This window comes from Myotis davidii, unplaced genomic scaffold, assembly GCF_000327345.1.
Source record: "Myotis davidii unplaced genomic scaffold, ASM32734v1 scaffold408, whole genome shotgun sequence".
NCBI lineage: Eukaryota > Metazoa > Chordata > Mammalia > Chiroptera > Vespertilionidae > Myotis > Myotis davidii.
The window spans coordinates 489,822-515,427 of record NW_006299389.1 but is presented as its reverse complement, the minus strand read 5'-3'; the positions used below and the strand labels follow the sequence as shown (position 1 = coordinate 515,427).

Genomic DNA, 25,606 nt, shown 5'->3' with positions numbered 1-25,606 from the left:
CCGTGCACGAATTTCGTGCACCGGGACGCTAGTCACTAATATACTCAGACACCAATGTTCTCAGCTCCATCCCCTACCTATACCTTTGCCACTGTGCTGTCTGACATCCAGGGCAGTCTTATCAAGCCCAGGGCATAGAGCGGATAACCCTTCCAGGTCCCAGGCCCGTGCCATGCTTAGGCTGTCAGCCCTAAAACAGTGTTGTCCTCTACTCCCTCTCCCTGCCTGAGGCTGAGTGTGAAGTAGCCCTTTCCTCCTTAGTTTATTTCCTCTTCCTCCTGCTGTTTTGCTCACAGTCATCTCCCCTGAATAATGGGGCTCAAGTACCCAGGGACAGTTTTCTGACAGGTCACAACTCTAAACTAACCCTCCCCTTTTTTACTGGCATAAGCTTATGCTTCTGACTTTGCTTACTATAGTTACTAAAAGGTTGAAAGTTCAGTTACTAAAGGGTTGAAAGCTACCACAATTATAATTAACATGATTAGAGCTCATCACAGCTACCATTTATTGAGCCTTTAAAATATGTCAGACCTTGTGCTAAGATCCGGTACTAACACCTCTGTTTTATCGACAGGGAAACTAAGGCTTAGAGAAATTAGCTAACACAAAGTGGTAACAGAGGTGACACCCAATCCCAGGCCTATCTTACACCAAAGTCCAAGTTGTGCTCTCCAGCCCCATATTTCATTCATGTTCCCTCATCAATCACCACGAAGATGCCAACAGCAAAGAAGTAACAGAAGTCTTACCCTTTACAATAATCTCAGGATGGTGATCCAACTTTTGGAAGAAAATGTTTTATGCCTGCTAGCAGACAGAACTTCCACTATCCATACAGAACAATACTTCTCCCAGCTGTCCTTACCTTTACTCACCTTTAAAAAACAATTTAAAAATTAAAAGTCTCAGGTTCAATTCTGGTCAGTTGCAGGCTCAATCCCCAGCCCCAAACGGGACATGCAGGAGGCAACCAATCGATGTGTCTCTTTCACATCGATGTTTCTCTCTCTGTGTGTGTCTCTCCGCCTCCCTCTATTCTCTCTAAAGATCAATGGAAAAAATATCCTTGGTAAGGGTTAAAAGAAAAGAAACAAATAAAACCAAAAATCACTAAACAAAGATGCAATGTTTTATAACAGAATCAAGCATTAATAAAACAGAAAAAGCCCAGCTGGTGTGGCTCAGTGATTGAGTTTTGACCTATGAACCAGGTAGTACAATTTTGATTCCAGTGTGGGTTGTGCAGGAGGCAGCAGATCAGTGATTCTCTTTCATCATTGATGTTTCTATCTCTCTCTCCCTCTCCCTTCCTCTCTGAAATCAATAAAAATATATTTTAAAAATTGCATATATACTCAAACATTAAAAAATGCCAGGAAGGAACTAAGATATAACAACTTCAAATAATTGGTGATAAAATAAATGCTCCTAGGAGCTATATGCCTATCACAAAAATTTTCCAGAGCCAATATTTTCCCCAAAAAAAGCAATCTTACCTTATATGGAAATCTTCAAAAATAGTATTATTTCCAAATGATCATTTATTGATATGATAATATACCATCCATGAATAAGATAAAGTGACTTAAAGGGTTCTACTACAATTGGCTTACAGAGCTTTACCACAATTAACTCCATAAAACTACTGAAACATTTTGAAGGAGATTTCCAGTTATTAAAGTTTAATTTTCAAGGGAAAACTATCTACTCAGTTTTTTGTGTGTGTTTTTGGGTAATCCTCACTAGAGGATATTTTTTTCCATTGATTTTTCAGAGAGAAGGGAAGGGGAAAGAGAAAGAAACATTGATATAAGAAAGACACATTGATTGGTTGCCTCCCGAACCCACCCCAACTAGTTGAGGAATTGAACCTGCAACCCAGGTATGTGCCCTTGATCAGGAATCAAACCCTCAACCCTTTGGTTCGTAGGCTGATGCTCCAACCACGGAACACACCAGCCAGGGCTCTACTCAGCTTCCTTACAGTCAGAAACCTCTGAGAATTGAGAAGCTTTCAGAAGTGTGCATGACACAAAGCAACTGAGCTACCCAAAGATAACTCAAGCAGCCAGCAAAACAAGTTACAAAGCCTTTAAAAAAAATAAAAAATAAAAGTCAACAGTCACCTGTTTCTGCCAACACTTGACATTCTTTAGTAGAGTTCATTTTCTTCATTAGGTAGACAGAGAAATAACTTATAGGAGCTGAAGACAAGGAAGACTACCCCTCTAATTCAAATCCTCTTTGATTCATGTCATCCTGAAAAACATTCACTTTTTTCTTTTTTTACACTTCGATGATTGTTAATGGGCTTTTTTGTCTCTGATCAGAAAATGATTTCTGAGATCATGCAATGGATGCTATGTCCTCTTTTATGTTGCAAAAGAAAATTCCAGCAGCTTTATGCATTAGTCCTCAAATAAATAAACCGTGTATGGAGCCCCCTCAAATAAGTAGTCATTTGGAGGAAAGGAGAAGAGATGGACTCACAACAACTGGCTATATCAGATTTGAAGTGTATTGTCTGTGGATTTCGCTCAGGCAAACTATCAAATCTGTTATCACTGTCAATCACAAAATACAGTGGAGTGACTAAAACTTTCTAACGAACCGTTTTTATAACTTCTAAAATGACCTATGCATTAGGCTAATCCTCTTCATGGCATCAGACAAGAGTCATGACTATTATTTTACAGGTTCATTTTGTAATATTAACAAGGAAGGAGGCGCCACCGCGGGGCAGTCACAGACCCGGGCAACAATGACGCCTCCAACCTCGGCCTCAGTGACTCACACCAGAGCCTGGCGCAGGGTCCACGCAGGGAAAACCCGGGGTCCTCCCCAGGCAGGGCACCTCTCCTCTTGGCGATACAGCCAGGGATGGATGAGCCAGGAGGAAAAATAAAGGCCACACACCGAGATAAGTGGCGGTGGGCGGTCCTTTCGCAGCACCGACGAGATAGCGGAAGTGGAGCAGAAGCAGGGACCATGCTCAAGTTCACCGGCCAGCGGGTGGGCATGGACCTCCACCGCCACTGGGCGGCATGGGGAAACGGAGGCAGCCCAACAGCACCCCGCAGCAGCGGCGGCTGAACCAGCATTGCTGCTGAAGCGCCTGTGCAAGGACAAGGAAGAGGCGCTGCCTATGGAGAAGCCTGAGGTGGTGACGGTCATCCAGTTGGAGATGGTGGGCACCAAGGCGGTGGATACAATGGCAAGACCTTCCCCCCCAGGTGGAAGTCAAGCCTGAGATGATTGGCCACTACCTGGGTGAGTTCTCCATCACCTACAAGCCGGTGAAGCACCACCGGCCTGGCATTGGAGCCACCCACTCCTCCCACTTCAACCCTCTCAAGCAGCCAATGTAAATACAAACTTGAGCAAGAGAGAAGAGACTTCCCTCTGAGATCCTCATGGTCCTCCGTTTTTTAAATGGGACAGAAAAACACCTCCCTGAAATATCTGTTGTCTGGATTACCTGAGATGATTTCTTAAAGTCATCAGTGTAATTCCTGGCACACAAAGAACAACATCACTAAATTAAATGGAGTTACCAAAGACAACATAACTTCATCACACTAGTCAAGCCCTACTCCTTGAAATGTAAGCCTACAAAAATGAACATATATGGACCCAAAGAAGTAACAAATCTATCTGCAAGTCTCCCTGTGGAAGTGAAATCGGGGGGGCGGGGGGGTGTACTTTCCTATATCCTCAATTCAAAACAATATTTTTGCAAAACAAATATCATATAATATGTATCTTCTACAAAGTACTACTACCTAAAGAGGAAGATTAAACAGTCTGAAAAGGAAGATGGGAAATATGGGGGGGAAAGATAAGCTAGGCAAAAAAAAAAAAAATTGTGAACTGCCACAGTAATTTGCAAAGCTAATACACTAATGCTTGTTTTCCATTAACTACATGGCATTACATTAACCTGATTTTTTCCTAAGAGTTATGGATTTGATTCAGCAATTTTTTTTCATTTGAAGAGGTTTCTCTGGTTCATGTAGGTGGTAGTGTTTGCTTTAAGTGAAAGAGCAATAACAAGGCAATATGAGGTATCCTGAAGAAATTTACAAGTCCCTACTACACTTATCAGGGGCATCAAAAGTATTTAATTAATGTAAGTTTATATTAATCACCCACAATTACCCATCAGTTAGTGAAAAGGCGTTACATCTCAGCATTTCAGGGGAAAGGGTGAGATTTACTTTCAAAATCACAAACACTAGACCTCATGAGCTTCCTTTAGGTCAGCAGTTGCCAACCTTTCAGACCTCACAGACCACCAGTGGTCCGGACCACTGGTTGGTGACCCTTGCTTTAGGGAACTCTATGCTGAGCAAGGGTCTGGACTACAGGCATGTGGATGTGGTTGTGTTTATCTCCAAGTCAGGCTCTGGTCTAAGTAAAATATGATCAATAAAAATTTTTCCTATCATTTATCATTGTACCCTCTTTTCTCTATAAAAATAGCTAGTGCATGAGCACAAAACTAATACCATACTTTTTGGGGCATATTTCCAATTTTTTAAATCTTTTTAAAAAATATTTTCTAACAGTATATACATAATATGCCTACAAATAATCAGATAACATATCCAGTTAATGTTATGTAATACTTTGATTTAAAAGTATTAAAGGCCTTGGCCAGGTAGCTCAGTAGGTTAAAGCATCGTTCTGGTACACTAAGGTTGCATGTTCTATTCCCTGGAAGGGCACATACAATATACAACCACTTAGTGCATAAATAAGTAGAAGAACAAATCGATGTTTTTCTCTCTCTCTCACTCTCTCTCCTTCTCTCTCTATCCCCCTTCCTTCATCTTCCTTTTCCTCTCCCTCTCCTTCTCTCTCTAAAATCAATTTTTAAAAGTATTAAATATTTTGGGGAACCCTGACCAGGTATTTCAATTGGTTACAGCATCATCCCCATACCCCAGGTTGTGGGTTCATTCCCTGGTCAGGATACATACATGAATCTATCAATGAACGCATAAGTAAGTGGAACAACAAGTCAATGTTTCTATTGCACTCTATCTCCCTCTATCTCCCTCAAATCGACATATAAAAAATTTAAAAATAAAGTCTTGTTTTTACTTATAAAGCAATTTTCTCTGAGTAAATAAAACCAGAAACAAGTCACCATTACTTTGAAGAGTATTTTTTCTATACAAACTATCAAAAGGATACAGCTTTTACCATTACCCACAGTGGTCGACAAATTCATTAGTCAACAGAGCCAAATATCAACAGAACAATGATTGAAATTTCTTTTGAGAGCCAAATTTTTTCAACTTAAACTATATAGGTAGGTACATTGTTATTAACTTAATTAGGGTACTCCTAAGGCTTAGGAAGAGCCACACTCAAGGGGGCCAAAGAGCCGCATGTGGCTCACGAGCCGCAGTTTGCCGACCACGGGTCTAACATTTGCAATGAGAACATATTAATGAGACTAAATTTACCAAATTGTAAGTTAAAAGTAGGGGTTAATAGCATGGGTTACTAATTGAATGTATCATTAAATATTACCAAGCTGTCCAATCCCTAAAGTAATGTTCTACTGTAGGTGTTTAAAGGAAAAAAAAGAAACTCAAGAAGGAAACTGTCCATTTTTTAAAAAATTATTTTTATTGATTTCAGAGAGGAAGGGAGAGGGAGAGAGAGATAGAAACATCAATGATGAGAGAGAATCATTGATTGGCTGCCCTCCGCATGCCCCCCACTGGAGATCAAGCACACAACCCAGGCATGTACCCTTGACTGGAATCGAACCCGGGACCCTTCAGTCCGAAGGCTGACACTCTATCCATTGAGCCAAACCAGCTAGGGCAGGAAACTGTCCATTTAAGAAAAATTTATTGAGTACCTTCTATGTGTCAGGCACAGAAGATGTGCCAGTGAACAAGACAATTAGGCTCTCCCCAACCCAGGATCTCACTTTTTTTTTGTTCGTTTGATTTTGGTTTTTTGTTTTTGTTTTTGTTGTTAATCCTCACCCGAGGATATTTTTTCCGTTGGTTTTTAGGGAGAGTGGAAGAGACAGAGGGAAAGGCAGAGAGAAACATCTATATGAGATAGAGTAGCCCTCACCTGAGGATATGTTTTCATTGATTTTTAGAAAAGGGGGAAGAGACAAGGGAAAGACAGAAAGAAACATCAAAGTGAGAGGAACGCATCAATTGGTTGCCTCCTGCATGAGCCCTAACTAGGGGCTGGACCAGGGAGGAGCCAGCAACCAAGGTACATGCCCTTGACTGGAATCGAACCTGAGACCCTTTGGTTTGCAGGCCAACGCTCTATCCACTGAGCCAAACCAGCTAGGGCAGGAGCTCACATTTTGATGGAAAGGATGCTTAGGTCACTATGACACCATATAACTTATTCGTTTGTTTGTTTGTTAAAGTAAGACTTGAATTCTAAAATGCAACAATAATCAAATATATAGTTATTTGTAAACAGCTTCTCCTCTATCCCAGGAAGAAAAAAGAAAGGGTAGGGGACCCTAACCGGGCTGGCTCAGTGGATAGAGTGTCACCCTCTGGACCAAAGGGTCCCAGATTCGAGTCCGGTGAAGGGCTTGTACCTTGGTTTTATGTACCAGCCCGGGCCTGGTTGGGGCTTGTGCAGGAGGAAACCGATTGATGTGTTTCTTTCATATCAATATTTTTCTCTCTGTCTTTCCTTCTCCCTTCCACTCTTCCTAAAAATCAATGGAAAAATATCCTCAGGTGAGGGTTTAAAAAAAAGAAGGGGTAGAGGTGAGATGAGAAGGAGTGAATGGAGGGCAGGAAAGATGAAGGGAGAGGATGAGACAGACACCCAGTAGGAGCATCTGATCTCCTGGATTGAGCCATGCTTCTAGCTTATCCCAACTAGTTACAATGGAAAACAGTCTTTTTGCTTAAGTTGGGGTTCTGCCTTTTAGAATCAAGAATTCTTATTAATATAAAATCAATGAAGTCATATATAACCTCATACATGAACTTCTATATGACATGCACTATGTATCTGGTAACTGTATGAAATATGTTAACATCTACTGAGCACTTATGATATATCAGGAGCTGTGATATATGCTATGTACATAGTTATTTTAATTATTCCACACAACTATGTTACAAAATGGGCATCAGAACCATATGAGTGTCTAACAAGAGGAAATTGGGGTTATCTAACAATTGCTCAAGGTCTCATCTCACTAAAAACTAATGCCAGAACTCAAAACACAACACGCTGGTACAAAAACTGATACGCTCCTCTTAGGTGGAATCTAAGTACCATGAACAGAGTGAATCGAGAGACATGGAAGATGGAACAGAGTGAGGAATCTCAGAGGGATGGCAGGGTGGGCGTGGGGAGGGTTAATCAACCAAAGACCTTGTATGCATATATGCATAACCCATGGGCACAGTTAATAGGCTGTTAAAGGCTTGGAGTGGGAGGCGGGCCAGATGGAGGGGAAAAGAGACATACGTAATACTTTCAACAATAAAGAATTAATTTTTTAAGGAGCTGGTGCTCTTTTTTACCTCTGGGTCTATTTTGTTCCAAACATATGGAACCATGGAACAGACTGAGGAATCTGGGGGCGGCAGGGGGGAGTGGGGAGATTAACCAAAGAACTTATACGCATACTAGAGGCACAGTGCACGGATTCATGCACCTGTGGGGTCCCTCCTCGCGGCCTTCAGGGGATCAAGCTGAAATGGGCAGTTCAACATCCCCTGAGGGATGTGGTAGAGCATGAAGCGGCAGGCAGCTGGGGGAGTGGGTGGGGCCAGCCCAGGCCCTGGGCAGCTCATCCTGGCCCCACTGCACCTGCTGCCACTCAGTAGGCTTGCTACCGCTCCACTGCAGTCTCCGCCCCTGTCCTAGGACGATACCGGTGCACCCATGACTGAGAAGCAGCTGCAGGCTAGCGCCCAGTCAGTCTCAATGCCAGTCACTATCCTGGTTATGGTCTGAATGGGGGAGGGGCACGAAGGGGGAGTGTCCACGGGAGAGGCTCCAGCCACACTGACCACCAGGGTGCAGCTCCTGCTTTGAGCGTCTACCCGCTGGTGATCAGTGCATATCATAGCAACCAGTTTTTCTGGTCATTTCACCATGAAGGTCACTTAGGCTTTTATTAGATAGATAGATAGATAGATAGATAGATAGATAGATAGATAGATAGATAGATATGCATAACCCAAGGACAAAGACAATAGCGCAGTACTGGTGGGGCGAATAAGAGGGACAGCCGTAACACTTTCAACAATAAAAGAGAAAATAAAAATAACAAACAGCTGGTACTCTCAAATATAACAGCACACTAAAAAACCCAGCCAGCATGGCTCAGTGGTTGAGCATAGACCCATGAACCTGGAGATCACTGTTTGATTCCAATCAGAACACATGCTTGAGCTGTGGGCTCAATCCCCAAAAGGGGGCATGCAGAGGCAGCCAATCAATGTTTCTCTCTCATCTATGTCCTCTCTCTCTCCCTCTTCCTTCCTCTCTCTGAAACCAATAAAAACATATTTTTTTAAAAAATGATTCAATAAAAAAGCATCAAACTAATTCTATATTTATTCTGAATCATCTGACATCACTTATTGCTGCATAGCATTTTAACAAAATCTCAGTTGGTTGAATAAAATTTAACCAAATCCATAACATTCAGAAAAACCTTCTCTCTTGATTTTAGACCTTTCCACAGCTTAAGACATGTCTTCTTCAACCTCACCTCTCTCATTCTCTACAGAGTAAATCTGAAAGTCTCTTACTCATTGTGTTTGGACATGGACTTGGAAAGGAGGATTCAAGACATCATCTAATTCTATATCCCCTAGCAGTTAACCACTACCATAAGCACAGGATGCTTGGGAGAATTATATTGTACCCTTGAAACTTCCAATCTATTATATGCCAAGTTTAGACTTAAAGTAATTACTATGACCAAAGAAAGAAAGGGATTCATTTTTCATAAAATGAATATGAAATTATTAAAATAATGGTAATTATAAATATTTGGATAGTACTTTACAGATTACAAAGCACTTTCATACAGAGTATATCCCTGGACCCTTCTAGCAATCCTATAAGTAGACAGTGAATAAATCATGCCTCCATTTGGCATTTAAAGAAATTTATGATTAAAGTCGTACAGTGTTTTGCCCTAAGTCATTCAGCTGGTAAGTGACAGATTGGGATTTTAAAACAGGTCTTCTTGTTCTAAAGTCAATATTAATTCCAAAAAGAAATAAATACCACTGACTGCCACAGCAATTTTCTATCTGCTTACTTTAAGCATTCTTTTGCCCTTAAACCTTTATGCCAGAAATGTTTAAATAAATCGCCAATCCCTCTGAAAGTCTCCTCAGTACATCCCTGTATTCATGAAAACTTACTAAGCAAAATCTGCCATATATAGTGCCCATAAAAGTATGTCTCGGGGCTCCCACCTGGGGCTGTGCATATTCTACAGCTACTCAGAAATCTCAGGAAACTTGGTGTCTTAACAGTTACATTTTAGACAAGAATCTTTACATGTGTGTGTTTTTTCCTTCTCTGCCCTTAAACAGATTATCTAAAAAGCCTTCAGGCAAAAATCTAAGGGATACAGGGGCAGAGGAGAGCAGTGTAGACATGGAAGTAGGGAGGGGATTCTAGGCAGCAGTCTTTGCAATAATCATATCAAAAACTTGGTATGAAGAACTGAAGATGAAGAAGAAGCAGAAGTTCATCGCCAGCCTGTAAGGCCAGAGAGGAGGAAGACACAGCCAGGAAAGAGATGTCAAGCTCAGTAGAGGTCACCCCTGGAGAAGAGTAAAGGCAACTGTTTCAGATCCAACTCAACAAGCAGGAAAGGAAACCAGTGTGTGCACAAGTGCACACACACCTACATCACTTTGTCATCCTCTCACTTTGTAGAGTAAGTGAAAATATTCCTATGATTGGAGATCATACTGGTTAATTTTGTCATTTTGTGGGTGAGAAAACTAGAGTCCACAGAAGTACAGCTGTTTGTCCAAAGCCAGATGTTAGTAGCAGAATAAGGATTAGAGACCTGATTGCTGGTCCCTTGTGTCTTAGCTCTGCCACACACACACTGCCTGCCTCCCAATATTTATATGAATTTGTACTGCTTCTACCAACTTTCAAAGCTCACTTTAAATATATTATGATGATTACTAGAATGAATTTTAATGATGATTGAGTTTACCTCAAAGTATTTAACACTGAGCTAATATAATCTTTTTAAAATCTACTGGGAAATACACTTACAGTCATTTATATCACTCATTTCCTATAGTAGTTATCTTAGAAAATGGAATGTAGATTAGCTGTCATATTCACTGCTGTGCTTTATTACTTTACCATTATAAATAATGGTCAAGGTTAAAGATAATTGTGTTATTATAAATCTACCCTTAATGCATATAATGGAGATTATTTACTTAATAACTAATAGAGTAATTAAATGCTGAAAATATATATACTGGAAGAAAGAAATACTTTGGACACTAGCATAATTATTCTCACAAACTGCAGTGCTCCTTCCCAAAGACACAAGATCCTAGAATCAGTCTTTTCCCTGACCAGAATATTCTCCCCTAAGTCATTTTTAGGAGACAACATAATACTTTCTCAAGACAAGAGGAAATAATCTTTCTCTGTAAGAAAGCAGGAACCTCATCTAAACTCCTCTAACACTAAAAACTGAAATTAATGTCCCAGGCATTCTCATTAATTAATATCTAACAAACCTCCAGGAAAGTTTTGCTACTAACGTTTCATTTTTCTTAAGGGAAATATAGTACCTAGTTACCTAAATACTACTAGATTTTATCAACACATTGATTTATCCACTTCATTTAATTTTATCCACTCTGAAAGGGGGTGTCAGAAAGCATGGAGATCACTATCCAGGAGCCTGTGCACTACTTCGTAACATTTCGCAAAGCCTCTAAGAGCTAAGTCCCAAAAGTACTAAAGGATGACAGATGTTTAGAAAGTTGTTGAAAGATTACAAATAGAGACCCACAGGGCCTAGAGTGTGTGCTCACAACTGAGCCACCTGTAAATAACTGTGAAATGAATAATCCCATCACACTGTCATAAAACCTCTCAACATCCTACACCATGTATTCAAAATATTTAAGTTTTATTTATTCCATTAAAAGAGCAGAATGCTAAGAATTAATCAAATTAAATGTGCTTACTTTAACTGTTTGGCTGCTGACGTATTTTTTCGGACATATGCCAAAACTGCGGCACTAATTGCGCGTGTATGGGAAAAAATGTAAAACACTTTTTATACAATAAACTCACTTGTATTGCTTTGCAACAACAAAAATTAAAAAATACCAATTGTTTACATAAATTTGTTTTAAATAAAAAGAGCGTGATAGCGCTCCTTAGCAGTCAAATGGTTAAAATAAGTTAAACAGCCCTGCTCAGTTTGGCTCAGTGGAAACAGTTTCCCAGCAAGTATTTTTAGATGAAAATAACTCCATAGCAAGCTAAGAACTGCCTGGATTTCTCTTGTATATCCTAAGAACTTTGCCCTTCCACCTAATACTTTCCTTCCAATTAGATGTCATTTTCAATCATTAGGAAGTTTTCCTATATTTGAATTTTTTGGAGAAAGCTTACCATTTCTCACTTCACCAAATGATAAAACCTCAATGGCAAGATTGGACTAGAACTTATACACTGTATCTCAACTCATGATCAGCAGAACTTGAAAGAGACCATTCTCTTTAAATAGGAACCAAGAAAGCTGCTGGGCTGGCACAATACCTAAAGAGTATCCTAAATGTTCCTCAGAACATCCAATTTCCTGTTGTCCAGATTATGCTTCATATGCTCCTGCGATGTATCTCTCCTCTCCCTCCAGCCATCACATACTATATAGAAATGGTCATTTATTTAGAGGAGGCTGGACTGGAAGATTATTAAGATTATTTGATACTTTACATACAGGAAGTCAATTTTCCCATACACCTTCCAACAAATGGTCAGATAAGTAAAGATGCCTAACAAATTCTTCAAGACTAAAATATCTATCAACACATCACACACATAACGGTCTGTAGGCAACTTTAGATAGACAAGTCACCACTAGCTTCATGACTTGGAGCAAAACCCTGGGGAAAGTGGAAGACAATTCATTATTACAGTAGAAAACTTTCTTATAGCTCATATTAAATCTGATTCCACCAAGGGAAAAACATCCTCTTCAACAGATTATAGTGCCTTGCCCAAACTTCAAAATTCCAAAGTGAATGAATATTAAACATGTAACTTGCCAAGACTTGGGCTCTCCAAAGTGGAGATAATTAATGCTGTAGAGGTCCATGTCCTCGGTGTGCCACGCGAATGTGGTTTTCCACATGCCAAAATAGAGATAAGGGGTATTTACACCCTCAATAGAAATACCGCACTCTTCCTCAACCACATCCAAGATAGTATTTAGGCGAGCTATGTTCCATTCATCCACACCCTGGAACCAGGAGAGAGAGAGAAAAAAATCAAACATTATTACACTAGTAAACATAACATTTACTAATCAAACCATCATGTGCCAAAATTATTACACTCTATATTTTAATTCACTTAAAAATGAAAAATAAATCAATTATTATTCAAGAAGCATATGTATATCCATTATTAATTCTGCAAGGTTATTATGAGCATAATGTGATTCTATATAAATATTAGTATAAAACTAAACCAAATGACTTCCTGATTCCCAAAATAAATGTAAGGTAAGTCCCCACTTGCTATTAGTAAAACAATCATTTCTCCAAAGCACATGATCTGGAGTGTTTTCTATTTTTGGCACACCTTTTAGTTTTGAGTTATTTCCACTTTGTTTGTTTATTTGTATATTAGTTTAGAAGTCATATTCAACATCAGGTAATATTTCAAGATACCACTAGCAAAATACATGTTCTTTCATCCCTCTCTCATCCCCATCCAATTCAATTTTAGCATGATACATCATTTCCGAAAAATTTACATCTATTGGAAAAACTCTTAGCACTAGCCTAAGCCACAGCACATTGTGCTTTTATTGCTTCTTCAAGTAAATATTAAACTCTATGTTGATTATGAATTTTAAACACAGAATAGCTGTTAAAAAAAAAAAAACCTCTTCTCCAAACTTTGGTAGAATTGCAGGAATGATACAGTTTTCTAACAATAGCCCAACATGAAGGGCGATGATAGAGAGAAAAGGTTAGAATTGCTGGTATAAGAGTTAAGGTTATACTCGGCCAGTGCTCAATGGTTGAGCGTCAGCCCATGAACCAAGAGGTCACCAGTTCGATTCCCAGTCAGGGCACATGCCTCGGTTCAGGGCTGGATCCCCAGTAGGGGGTGTGCAGGAGGCAGCCAGTTGACGATGTTTCTCTCTCATAGATGTTTCTCTCTATCACTCTCCCTTCCTATCTCTCTAAAAATCAATTTTAAAACAGAGTTAGGTTTTTGGAAAAGATTCTGATTTTATTAGACCTTACCAATCAATTAATTCACTATAGTATTCACAATTACTTAAAAGGTATACAGAATATGTATTTTCCCATATGCCTTTCTCATAATAAAATATAAATATCAGATAATGTGACATTCCAATGCAATCATGAAGGAACTGCAATGCCTTTAAACCCTTCTCAACCTATTCAAGGTGCTATTAAAGACTGACATTGCCCTAGCTGGTGTGGTTCAGTTGGTTGAGCATCTTCCCCTGCACCAAAACTCCACTGGCTTGATTCCCAGTAAAGGCACATACCCAGGTTGTGGGTTTGATTCCTGTATGGGGTGCATATGGGAGGCAACCAATCAATGTTTCTCTCTCACATTGATATTCCTCTCCCTCACCCTTCCTCCTTCTCTGTCTCTTTCTCTAAAAAAAAAAAGAAAAGAAAAAAGCCTTAGCTGGTTTGGCTCAGTGGATAGAGCGTCAGCCTGCAGATTGCAAGGTCCTGGGTTCGATTCCCTATCAAGGGCACATGCCCAGCTTGCGGGCTCAATCCCCAGTAGGGGGAGTGCAGGAGGAAGCTGATCAATGATTCTCTCTTATCGCTGATGTTTCTATATCTCTCTCCCTCTCCTTTGCTCTCTGAAATCAATAAAAATATATTTAAAATAAAAATTAAAAAAAATTTAAAGTCAATAAAAACATTTTTTTTAAAGGGGGACATTAAATTAATTGATGTATACCCATAAGGCCCTCTCCAATAACTATGCCAATGGCCTCACAGACAATCACATCTAATATTTCTCTTACACACTGAAAATGTACGAGGTTTTCTGTTTTCATTCTGGTCTATAGATTATTCTCTAATCAATGTAGTAATCTTACCTTCTCAAGCTTTTGGGTTAGAAAAATAGTTGATGGAGCAGTTAATGAAGCTCTGCCTCACTTAACATAATTGAAAGTGCCAACAGAAATAATTTAATCCCCAAATTCTCCTAAGTAGTCATTCTATCTTTAACCCCCCAGTGGGAAGTTTGCTATTGGGAAATTGGTCAAAGTAAGTGTTTTAGAGAAGATCCTAAGTTCCAACTTATAAAACTTCATAAAAAGTAGATCAAATTATGTAAAATATTTTATCTCTATTTATAGAGATGCAATCTCTTAACCCAAGTCCAATCAGACTTCAGTCCAGTCATTCTAATAATAAAGTCCTATTTAAAAGTCATTACGGAGGCAATGAATATGAATATGAATAATGAATATGAGAGCTATATTATAGGAATCATTTTTAAACTGAATGAACTTGCAAATTTAGGAACAAAGCATTCCTCTGAAACTCCTACATTTACAGAGATCTTAACTTTATTACTGACGGATTTTTTTTTTAAATAACTAAGGCTGACTCATTTGACATCCTCAGACCTGCAGGTCTAAGGGGATAAGGGCAGAGAAGTAAGAATGCTGGCAGAAGACCCAAATTATAACCCCAGCTCTGCCACTGGCCAGGGCAATAAACAATGAGATTTTCTAAGCTTCCAGTCTTTCTTCACGAAAACATGAGGACTAGCACCTTCCCAGAGATTCATGGAACACTGAGCATGCTAAAGGTCACAAAATGTTTAGAAAATTTCTTAGAACAGATAGAATAAATATCTCCACTATTCTCTAGTAAATCTTACTGGAAAGCCTCCCCCCAAAATCACAGTCAAACATGTGTAAAGAGATATTAAATCCTATAACATTTATTACTGACATTATCCCCATTAATAGGCAAATAACATGTGTTTTGCAAGGCCAAGTAATGGGCAAGGCCAAGGTTGGCATGAAGCTAAAACTGTAACTTCTTTTCAAGAAATTATTGGAATTTCATATAATTTCAATTTAAGGAGTGGTTGAAATACTAAGAATAGCAGGTGTAAAGAGGCTGTAGACAAATTTACCACTTCAAAATTTCTTCTCCAGTTTCCGTTCTCTACTATTGACTGAACTGGCTAACTGCCTACAAGGACAGGCTCTACGCAAGCACCGAGCATCAGTCTCCTAAACAAACTCAGACAGAGTATGCCTAGTCTATCATTTAGGTGAAGCGTTAACCACACTGTACCTCATTATACTACACATACCTATATACCACACCTGGTAACATGGGTAATGTTAAACCTAAATGAACAAATGGGGAAACCTAATACTCCTCGCCAGTAGTCGGTGGCAAAGATAAACCTAAATCTACCTGACTCCTGAGCCTTCACTTATAAGCGCTATGCTTCCAGTTCTGATCATTTTAAAATACAACATATCATCCTCCTCTCTCAGCAACAATTGTCAACAAAGATCCAAAGAGCTAAAATTTAGGGCAGGCAAAGACATAAAGCTGCCACGTTCTCCCCACCCAGGGGTACAACTAAAAACATTTTTTTTTGTTCTACACAAACACTGTTCTACACAAACACTGGCAAAGCTTAAAGTAGAAGCTGCTTTACTTGGGGGTTGGTGATAAAACTGGTGTAATATAAAGGTCTCCAGAAAGACCTCAGCTACAAATAAGCACCACAATGACAAGTCAAAATTTGCCCAACTGCCCTGACCGGTTTGGCTCAGTGGATAGAGCGTCAGCCTGTGGACTGAAGGGTCCCAGGTTCGATTCTGGTCAAGGGCATGTACCTTGGTTGCAGGCACATCCCCAGTGGGGTGTGTGCAGGAAGCAGCTGATCGATGTTTCTCTCTCATGGATGTTTCTAACTCTCTAACCCTCTCCCTTCCTCTCTGTAAAAAAAATCAATGAAATATATATTTAAAAAAAATTTTGCCAAACTGTTCAATGCTTAAAGCTATAGAATCTCAGCAGAAAGTCTACACACCGGCCCAAGTTCATAGACAAATGCCTCTTCCAGATTCTGCCCATCAAATTAGCTCTTCTACATGTACAGCAGGTGCTTGGGGGTATTTGTCACTCTCCTGACCTCCACTAGGCCAATATTTCCTCCTGATTCTCCCCTATATTCACCCCAATTACCCAGCCAACTTTCTAGGCCTGTCCTACTCTGTTTGTCTATTTACACTTTGTTTGTCTGGTTTTCTGAAATAATTCATCACTGGATCATGATCTGTGCACATATGTGTAACTGAGAATTTTATCAAGGATCTTTCCTTTGCCTTCCACCTATCGGGAATGAGATGGCAGTTTAAAAGAACTCTTCAGTCTTCAATAGCATAACTAGAATCAGGAGCTATTTAAGGGAGTTACTGGCATCAGAGCATGAACGATGCACCCATAACCATCCACAGAAACGGTACCGAAATTGAGGCCACAGCCCTTACCCTCTGGGCCACTTCCACGCCAATGAGCACCCTCTTCTCAGCACTGTGAGCATCCAGCACCCACTCTATAATGACTGCATTCAGTCACTGGGAAAGTGAAGGATGACACGGCAGCAATAACACACATTAGAAACTTCTCTAATAATGCATCATTCCTACCTAATACAGAGAAATGACGCAATATCATCGTAAACCAATTTTTCCTAAACTATTTCTAATGGGGCATTAGCCCTACCAGAGGCTGTGGTCAGAAACACTTGGCTTCCTTTTCTCCTCCTCTTAGTCACAGTGCTGACAGGTATTCCGAGGCTCTGAGAGGCCCTACTATAGAAACCTATTTAATTTTGTTTAACTCCGTGTTTCCCAAATATTGTTTGACCACAAAGCCTTGTTTACATACTCCATTACCTTCTGTAAAACAGTACCATGTGGACAACACACCAGGAGAGGCATTCTGGTACACTGTTCCCTCTGTGCCTCAGCCGAAACGTATCTCAGTAAACAGAAAATAACTCCAACCACAAGGAGAGGGCATTTAAGAACCCATATTCCAGCTGGAATATGGTCACATCTGTTGTTTTTATGACACACATATGTAATTTGATTGTGTCACCTACAAATACACAGGTGGTATAAATTAAAAACATCCCAAAAGGTATTGATAAATGAAGATGGACTAAAAGATTAAAAGTAGGAAGAAAAGAGGGAAGACTTAAACAAACTTTTAACCCTACCAAATGTGCTAGCAAGCTGAGAATGGGCTTTTTTTTTCTTTTTAAGAACATAAAAATGAGGGCACACCCATCAAAGACTATAAAAAGGTTCTTCTGAGATAAAAGACAAATTAATAAACTCATAAAATCATGGTTAACACACACTCTCTTCTGTCCTCACCCAGCAAAAAGCAAAATGAAATGAATTTTTTTCTCAGAGAATGACACAATATCAGAAAAGTAGCATGCTGTACAAGAGTTGAAAGCTCTCTAACCAAAATACTGGCTCTGCCACTCACTAGTTATAGGAGCTGACGGTTTCTCAATGAACATTCATGGCAGAGCAGTGACCAGGGTTCAAGTCTGCCAATGAGAACATGACAAGAATTGTGGCCACCTTGAGATGTCCACAGAAAAGGTCTAATCTCTCAGTGGAACTACTTTAAAATAAATATGCCCATGGCATCAGAAGTGGAGACCAAGACTTCCTAACAGCACATAATTCCAGACTTGCTTACCTCAAGGGACAGTTGTAAAGACAAGATTGCAAAGTACATATGAAAATATTTTGAAAGAATTTCTTTCTAACTACATTTTTCTTTTTAAAAGGTGGGAGGACCAGAGCTTATTTACATTGTATTCCCTGGGGCTCAGGGCCTACCCTACCTCAAAGAGGGTTGTCAGGAGCATGTTCCAAAGGCACATCAGCAAGTGAAGAGCTGAGTGATAAAGCAGAAGCTACATTGAGGTGCCCAAAGAGCCGGCAAGTAACATCGCGAGTGACCGCAACCAGATGCAAATCAAAAGGAGTGTAGTGAAGACCATTTGGAGACCATCTACTATCCTGTCCAGAAGAGCCCTTACTTAGCTCCTGTCTATTGCTGTCACTGGGAACGCTGCTAGATGTTCTGAACTTTTAAGTGAAGCTCAAAATCCAAATTAACAAACTTTTAAAACTGTGGATCAAACAAAAAACATCTGTGGCCACATTTGCAGAAAGGTAGCAGGTATTAAGAAGTTCACACTTATTGTAACAATTTTAAAGGGATGAAGGAGGAAGGAACAAGGCAATGCATGCAAAAATATATTTTAAAATTTTTTTTTAAAAGTAAAGTAACATTTTCTTTATATCTGCCATCCAACCAGAAAACTAGAACTAAGCCTGAAAACTCTGTAGGTACGTGGTAATTATTTCATTAGCACAGGGATCTCAAAAGCACTGGGATAACCCCCAAGCTGGGAAAACAAGAGCAAAACACCCTCATTTTACAGATGGAAGTAAGATGCTCAGTAACTTACCAGCCCTCCTTGTTTGAAACTGATAACAGAGCAGCCAGTCTCCTCGGTAGTAAATGTGTTGTCAGTTTAGCAAACCACAATTTTTGTAATCAATCCCTTCATAAATACTGACATGGGTCCCATTTTTATAACAGAGCATATGATCTGGTGTTTCTCATTAGCACATTACTGTGCAGTATTTTGTAGGCATTTTCGCTTAAACTAATTAAATAAAAATACTAATTTTTAACTTTGGTGAGGGTTTTTAAAGATTCTGCTTTTCCTCATTTGACTCTTACCATCTCTTTCTAAAACCCTTATCACAGCCCGCTCAACACCTAGAGTGCTGTGGTCCAAACAAAAGACCATCCACCCAATCGCCACTAATTTGATGGTAAGTTAGGATTAGGCTACAGTACATGACTGCCCCTAATTCATATTGCTGTAACAAGCCCTCAAAGTTTCAAAGATAATGCACATGGAGAAAGAAAAATACAACTTGATTGGTTCTTTCAATTCATTTCAGATAGTAATATGTGAAAAATGTACCTTTCACTAACTAAAATGAAAGGTCTGGTTGACATTTTAAACTAGACTGATATTTCCTTAGGATCTTTACACAATAAAAATAAAATTAGACCCCTGTGAAATTCCTTTTGCTTTAAAGTCAATTACAATGTGTCACATGATAGCTCTTTTTGCTTCTTCCTATCCAAAAAAAAATCTCATATTATTTAAACTGCTTACTTTTGAAACAAATCACTTTTCTTTTTTGCACTCTGGAATGGAAATGTAAGGCAGCATTTCCATTCCCAGGTAAATGCTTTAGAGAAACTTTTATACATGTGCAGGAACCATGTAGAGGAGTATGTTCATAGTAGCAATATTTACTTTTATATGTCATCCTGATTTGCCATGGTTGTTGGTTCTATCTCTAGTCAGAGCACATACAATAATCCACCAATGAAAGCAAAAATAATTAGAACAACAAATCAATGTTACTTTCTCTCTCTTTACACTTCCTCTCTCTCTCTCTTCTCGCTCTTCCTTCCTCTCTCTCAAAAATCAATCAATAAAAAATTTTTTAAAGATAAAAAATGTCTCCTGGCAGGAAAATAAGAAATAAAATGTAACATCACAAAATGAAATATTATACAGCAATTAAAATAATTGCACAATAGCTCACAAAATAATATGGATAAACAGGAGAAACCTATTTTTCAGTGAAAAAAAATCAGTCTACAGTGTAGATAAATGGTGATGGAAGGAGACTTTTCTTGGGGTGGTGAACACACAATACAAGATACAGATGATATTATAGAATTGTACACCTAAAACCTAAATAATTTCATTAACCAATGTCACCCAAATAAATTCAATTTAAAAATTTTAGAAAAGAAAAAAATCAAAGTCCCAGAAGACTACATAAAGGGATACTATTTTTAATAAAGTTAAAAATAAGCCAAATCAAATATATAGTTTAAAAATATGTGTATGTGAAAAAACTATTTTTCAAACGGCAAGAAATCAAACACAATAGATACATACCTAATTTTAGTGTGATTTGCTTTATTGCACTTCACAGAGAATGATTTGTTTACAAAGTAAAGGTTTCTGGCAACCCTGTGCAGAGCAAATTAAAACCCTTCTGGAAAGCATTCACCATTATATATGCCATCCAGAACATTTTGTAATTCATGCGAAGAGGTCAAAACAAACAATATTAGCAAGAGTTTGGAAGAAGTTGATTCCAACTCTTGTGGATGGCTTAGGGGTGGGGGAGTTTTAAGACCTCAGTGGAGGAAGTACTACAGATGTGACAGAAATAGCAAAAGAACTAGAATTAGAACTAGAGCCTGAAGATCTGACTGAATTGCTGCAATCTCATGATAAAACTAATGAATGAGGAGTTGCTTCTTATGAATTAGCAAAGAAAGTGATTTCTTAAGATGGAGTCTACTCCTCGTGATGATTATTGAAATGACAACAAATGATGTAGCATATTACATAACCTTAGTTAATAAAGCCATGCAGAATTTAAGAGAACTGACTCCAATTTTGAAGGAAGTTCTGAGTAAATGCTATCAAACAGCATCACCTGCATCACAGATAAATCATGAGTCAATCGATGCAGCTAACTTCATTGTTGTCTTATTTTAAGAAAGTGCCAGTCACCCCAACCTTCAGCAACCACCACCTTGATCAGTCTATAGCCATCAACATCAAAGCAAGGCTCTCCACCAGAAAAAAGATTACAAGGTTACAGAAGGATCAGATGGCCATTAGAAATTTCTAGCAATAAAGTATTATTAATTAAGGTATGTACATTGTTTTTAGACATAATGATATTCACACTTAATACAGACTACTGTATAGAGTACACATACCTTTTATATGCACTGAAAAACCAAAAAGTTAATGTGATTCACTTTATTATAATATTCATTTAATTGTGGTGGTCAGGAACAAAACTCACAATACCTCTGGGGTATACCTGCATTCAGGCCACCCCAGGGTGATGGGGTGGAGAACAGGGAAGGACTATAGAAAAAGGGACCCATGGGAAGCACTGTTAACATTCTAGCTATTGGACTTCATTGAGGATTTGAGGTATTCAGTGAATCGCTTTGCTTTAAGACTTAAATATGTTGCATGTAGATAATCAGATACCACATTCCAAAAAATGATAAAGAAAAAAAATCATTAAAAAAAGAATATCTCCTGTGTCACACCCCATGGTACCACTCCTGTCCTGGCACCTTATCTTACTGAGAAGAAGATGGTGGTCTCTTTCTTGAAAACAGCAGGGGCATTTCCTAAGCAGTAACCCCTAAAGAAACACCTTCATGGATTTGACAGACTGTATAAAATATAAATTGCTGGGCTGCAGGTTGAGCTTATACATAAATGACAACTGCAGAACAGAATTCCTCACAATTCTGAGTCAGAATCAACACTGCAGCCTCCGGATTTTTGTCTTGTTTTGATTTAATATTGCCACTGGCAGTAATAACATTTATTCACTTCATACTATGGAACAGACCCTGAACTAAGGGTTTTATGTCCTCTCATTTTAGTCTATGAGGTTGACACGTTATCATCTATTATCTGTGCCATTTTAAAGATTGGAAAAATGCAACAAAGAGAAATCAGGTAACTTGCTCCATATCTCACAGCTCATAATTGTGGAGCTGGGATTCAAGGGCAAACTCCTGACTCAAACTGACTCTACTGTGCCTAGAGTCACATGGCCAAACAATGAACCAAAAAGTCAACTCTGCACCACATGCTTTTTACATTATCATGGAGGGACAACTTCCTTCCAATCACCAATAACTGGAATGAAAAGTTAGTATAGCTCCTCCATTTATAATGGGGTTATAACCCCATCGTCAGCTGAAAATACCATAAACTGAAAATATCGTTGTTGAAAAGGCATTAAATGCACCTGACCTATCAAACATCATAGCTTATCCCAGCCTATCTTCGATGTGCTCTGAACACTTACATTAGCCTGCAGTTGTGCAAAGCCTTCTAACACACTAAATACACTGTAGAGTATCAGTTGTTTGATCTCATGATCGCCTGGCTGCAGCTCACTGCCGCTGCCCAGAATCACAGCAGGACATCATACACATATCACTAGTACAGGAAAAGATCAAAATTCAAAATCTGAAATACTATTTATACTGAATATATATCACTTTTACACCATCATAAAGTCAAAAATTCATCAATCGAAACATTTTAAGTCAGGGACCATCTCTAACTTAGTGATTTTGCTTTTCACTTTCGGTTTTGTTAAAGTACTACCTGCCAAGAAGATAACTTGGAAATAATGGCTGAGCCCAATAGCAGGACTCGTGGATCCTCTCACTAACATGCATTTTATTTAAAAATTTTCACAGACATAATAAACACAATTGTTAACTTTTACAAATCTACCATCACGTAGCCCTTGGAGAATATCCTAAAGGAAACCTGAACTATGGGAAGCCCTGTTCTTCTTTAAATAGGATCAATTATCGCAACATTCAATAACACAGTAAAACCCCATACTCAGACCCTGACAAGTTATTTTTACATATAGAAAATTAAAATCACAATGATCTTTACTAGTGTATTCATATTTTCTAGACTAATAAGTCCCATGTCTCATTCAACTCGTTACACTAAATTATATATACTACAGCATAACACAATATTTCAAAATCACTGTCTTGGCCCTGTCTGGGTAGCTCAGTTGGTTAGAGCTTCATCCCCATACACCAAGCTTGCAGGTTCAATCCCTGGTCAGGGCACATACAAGAAACAACCAATAAATGCATAATTAAGTGGAACAATAAATTGATGTTTCTTTCTCCCTCTCCCACAAATCAATACATAAAGTTAAAAAATCATGATCAAAATCACTCTTAGAACCTTTTATGACAGATTGCCTAAGTACTTACTACCTATTTTCACCTTCTTTATTAATAGAACCCCATTTAATTCAAAGAACAATGAAGCTGGGTAAAACCTGCATTTCCACTTCCCCTGCAGCTAAAGCTAGTCATGGTACATGGTTCTCGCCAACAAAATGTAACTGGTCACCACTGGGCAGGGCTTCCAAGAGAAAGTTTTGAAAGGGCTGCCTCAGCAAGCACAGGTCTTGGTGCCCTTTGCCCTTCCATCTGCTTCCCTCCACCAGATATCACATGTGATTAGAGCTCGAGCAGCCACCAGAGCACAAGGGTAAGGACCTCCTCATGAAAATGGCAGAAGAAATTGCTAGGAGCAGGAGTCTATAATGACAACATGGAACCAACACACTGGCCCTGAACTGCCTGCCTCAAATTTTTACATGAAAAGTAAAGAGCTAATTTGTTTCAGCCATTGATTCTGAGGTCCCTATTACTGACTGCAAAATAATGCCTGACTGATACATTTCTTCCTTAGTAACCAAATCCATAGGTCTGTAACTCCCCCATTCTTTAGTGCAGTGGTTCTCAACCTTCCTAATGCTGGGACCCTTTAATACAGTTCCTCATGTTGTGGTGACCCCCAATGATGAAATTATTTTTGTTGCTACTTCATAACTGTAATGTTGCTACGGTTATGAATCGTAATGTAAATATCTGATATGCAGGATGTATTTTCATTGTTACAAATCAAACATAATTAAAGCATAGTGATTAATCACAAAAACAATATATAATTATATATGGGTTTTCCAATGGTCTTTTTTAAAAAATATATATTTTATTGATTTTTTACAGAGAGGAAGGGAGAGGGATAAAGAGTTAGAAATATCGATGAGAGAGAAACATCGATCAGCTGCCTCCTGCACACTCCCCACCAGGGATGTGCCCGCAACCAAGGCACATGCCCCTGACCGGAATCGAACCTGGGACCCTTCAGTCCGCAGGCTGACGCTCTATCCACTGAGCCAAACCGGTTAGGGCTCCAATGGTCTTAGGCGACTCCTGTGAAAGGGTCATTAGACCCCCAAAGGGTAGCGACCCACAGGTTGAGAACCGGTGCTCTAGTGGATTATAGTAATAGAGTAATATATCAATATCTGTGACACCGCTGTGATCCTACTAGAGCAGTGGTTCTCAACCTTGGCTGTACATTAGAATCATCTGGGAATCTTTTTAAAATCCTAATCTCTGGGCCTCATCCTCCAGAAATTCTGTTTCTTTGTTATGGGGTGGGGCCACAACATTAGTAACAAAGAAACAGAATTTCCGGAGGATGAGGCCCAGAAATCAGGATTTTAAAAAGATTCCCAGATGATTCTAATGTACAGCCAAGGTTGAGAACCACTGTGGAAGCCACTTCAACTTTGAATGACACCAAAGTATGGACTAGACTTGAGCCTTTTTATAACAACTAATTCCAGGAAAATCCCAATTTAGATAAAAGAATATACCTGTTTCTCCCAATTCCTCTACAGAATTCTATCTACGTTATCTTTTGTTTCTCCCAGTTGTTTGTTTTTCCACCTTGCTTCCTTTCTCTTTCACTTCTATTTCTCACTTAAGGCACTTTCAGATTTAACATACCCATAACACTTGGCAGAGGCCTGGTAGTGTTAAGTTTTTCTTTCATTCTTCATTGAATGAGTGAATGATTGAATGAACGAACAAAGGAATTTCTAATGGTTTTGTTTTCATTCTTCACAGTGTAAAATTTTGGATCATATACATAGGCTCAACATTATTCCTTCAGTAAAAAAAGAGAAAACAATAATTTTCCTAAATATTAAACTAGATTTTCTCTTTGTAGAACATCTGGAACTTAAGTTCTTATTTTTTGTTCTTTTTTTTTTTTTCAAATAATCAAACTTCCTTAAAAACTTGCAAATAAAAGAAAGTCATTTTATTTTATCATTTTAGTGGTATCTTTCTCTGAAGCAATTTTTTAATTAGAACATAATTAGAATCAGACTTCTGGGATTCATGACTCTAACTCTGTTCTAATGACCCCAAAAGCCCACTGACAAGTGGGGACTTATTTTGAGGAACCCATGCTAAGAAGCTGTGTGTGAAAGCAAGTCCCCAACCTCTCTATCTCAGCCAGACCTGCCACTCTCTTCCCACGGCCAAATGGAGGATTTATGAGGGAAACTGTGTACAATACTTGCATATAATACATCTACATAATACAATACCTCTGTACAATGCAACATGGGCATTTCAAGGTCTTGGCAATATATCTATACACAGTTGTCTTGGTGTATTCACCCCCCCCCAATTGAATTGTGAACATTTTTCTAACTTTCCTTTATTGTATATATCACTTCATGTCCCTAATAATTTGCATCACTATT

At 38.8% G+C, this 25,606-nt stretch overlaps 1 protein-coding gene across 4 annotated transcripts in view; it reads right to left on the bottom strand.

Annotated features, from left to right (window-relative positions):
* KDM4C (lysine (K)-specific demethylase 4C) overlaps nucleotides 1-25,606 on the bottom strand; it is a 354,050-nt gene that overhangs the window by 281,780 nt on the left and 46,664 nt on the right. For all 4 annotated transcript variants that reach the window (XM_015571205.1, XM_006774842.2, XM_006774843.2 and 1 more), the window contains one exon: nucleotides 12,312-12,505. In XM_015571205.1, the coding sequence (XP_015426691.1) occupies nucleotides 12,312-12,505 (194 nt within the window). The remainder of the gene's footprint in view (nucleotides 1-12,311; nucleotides 12,506-25,606) is intronic.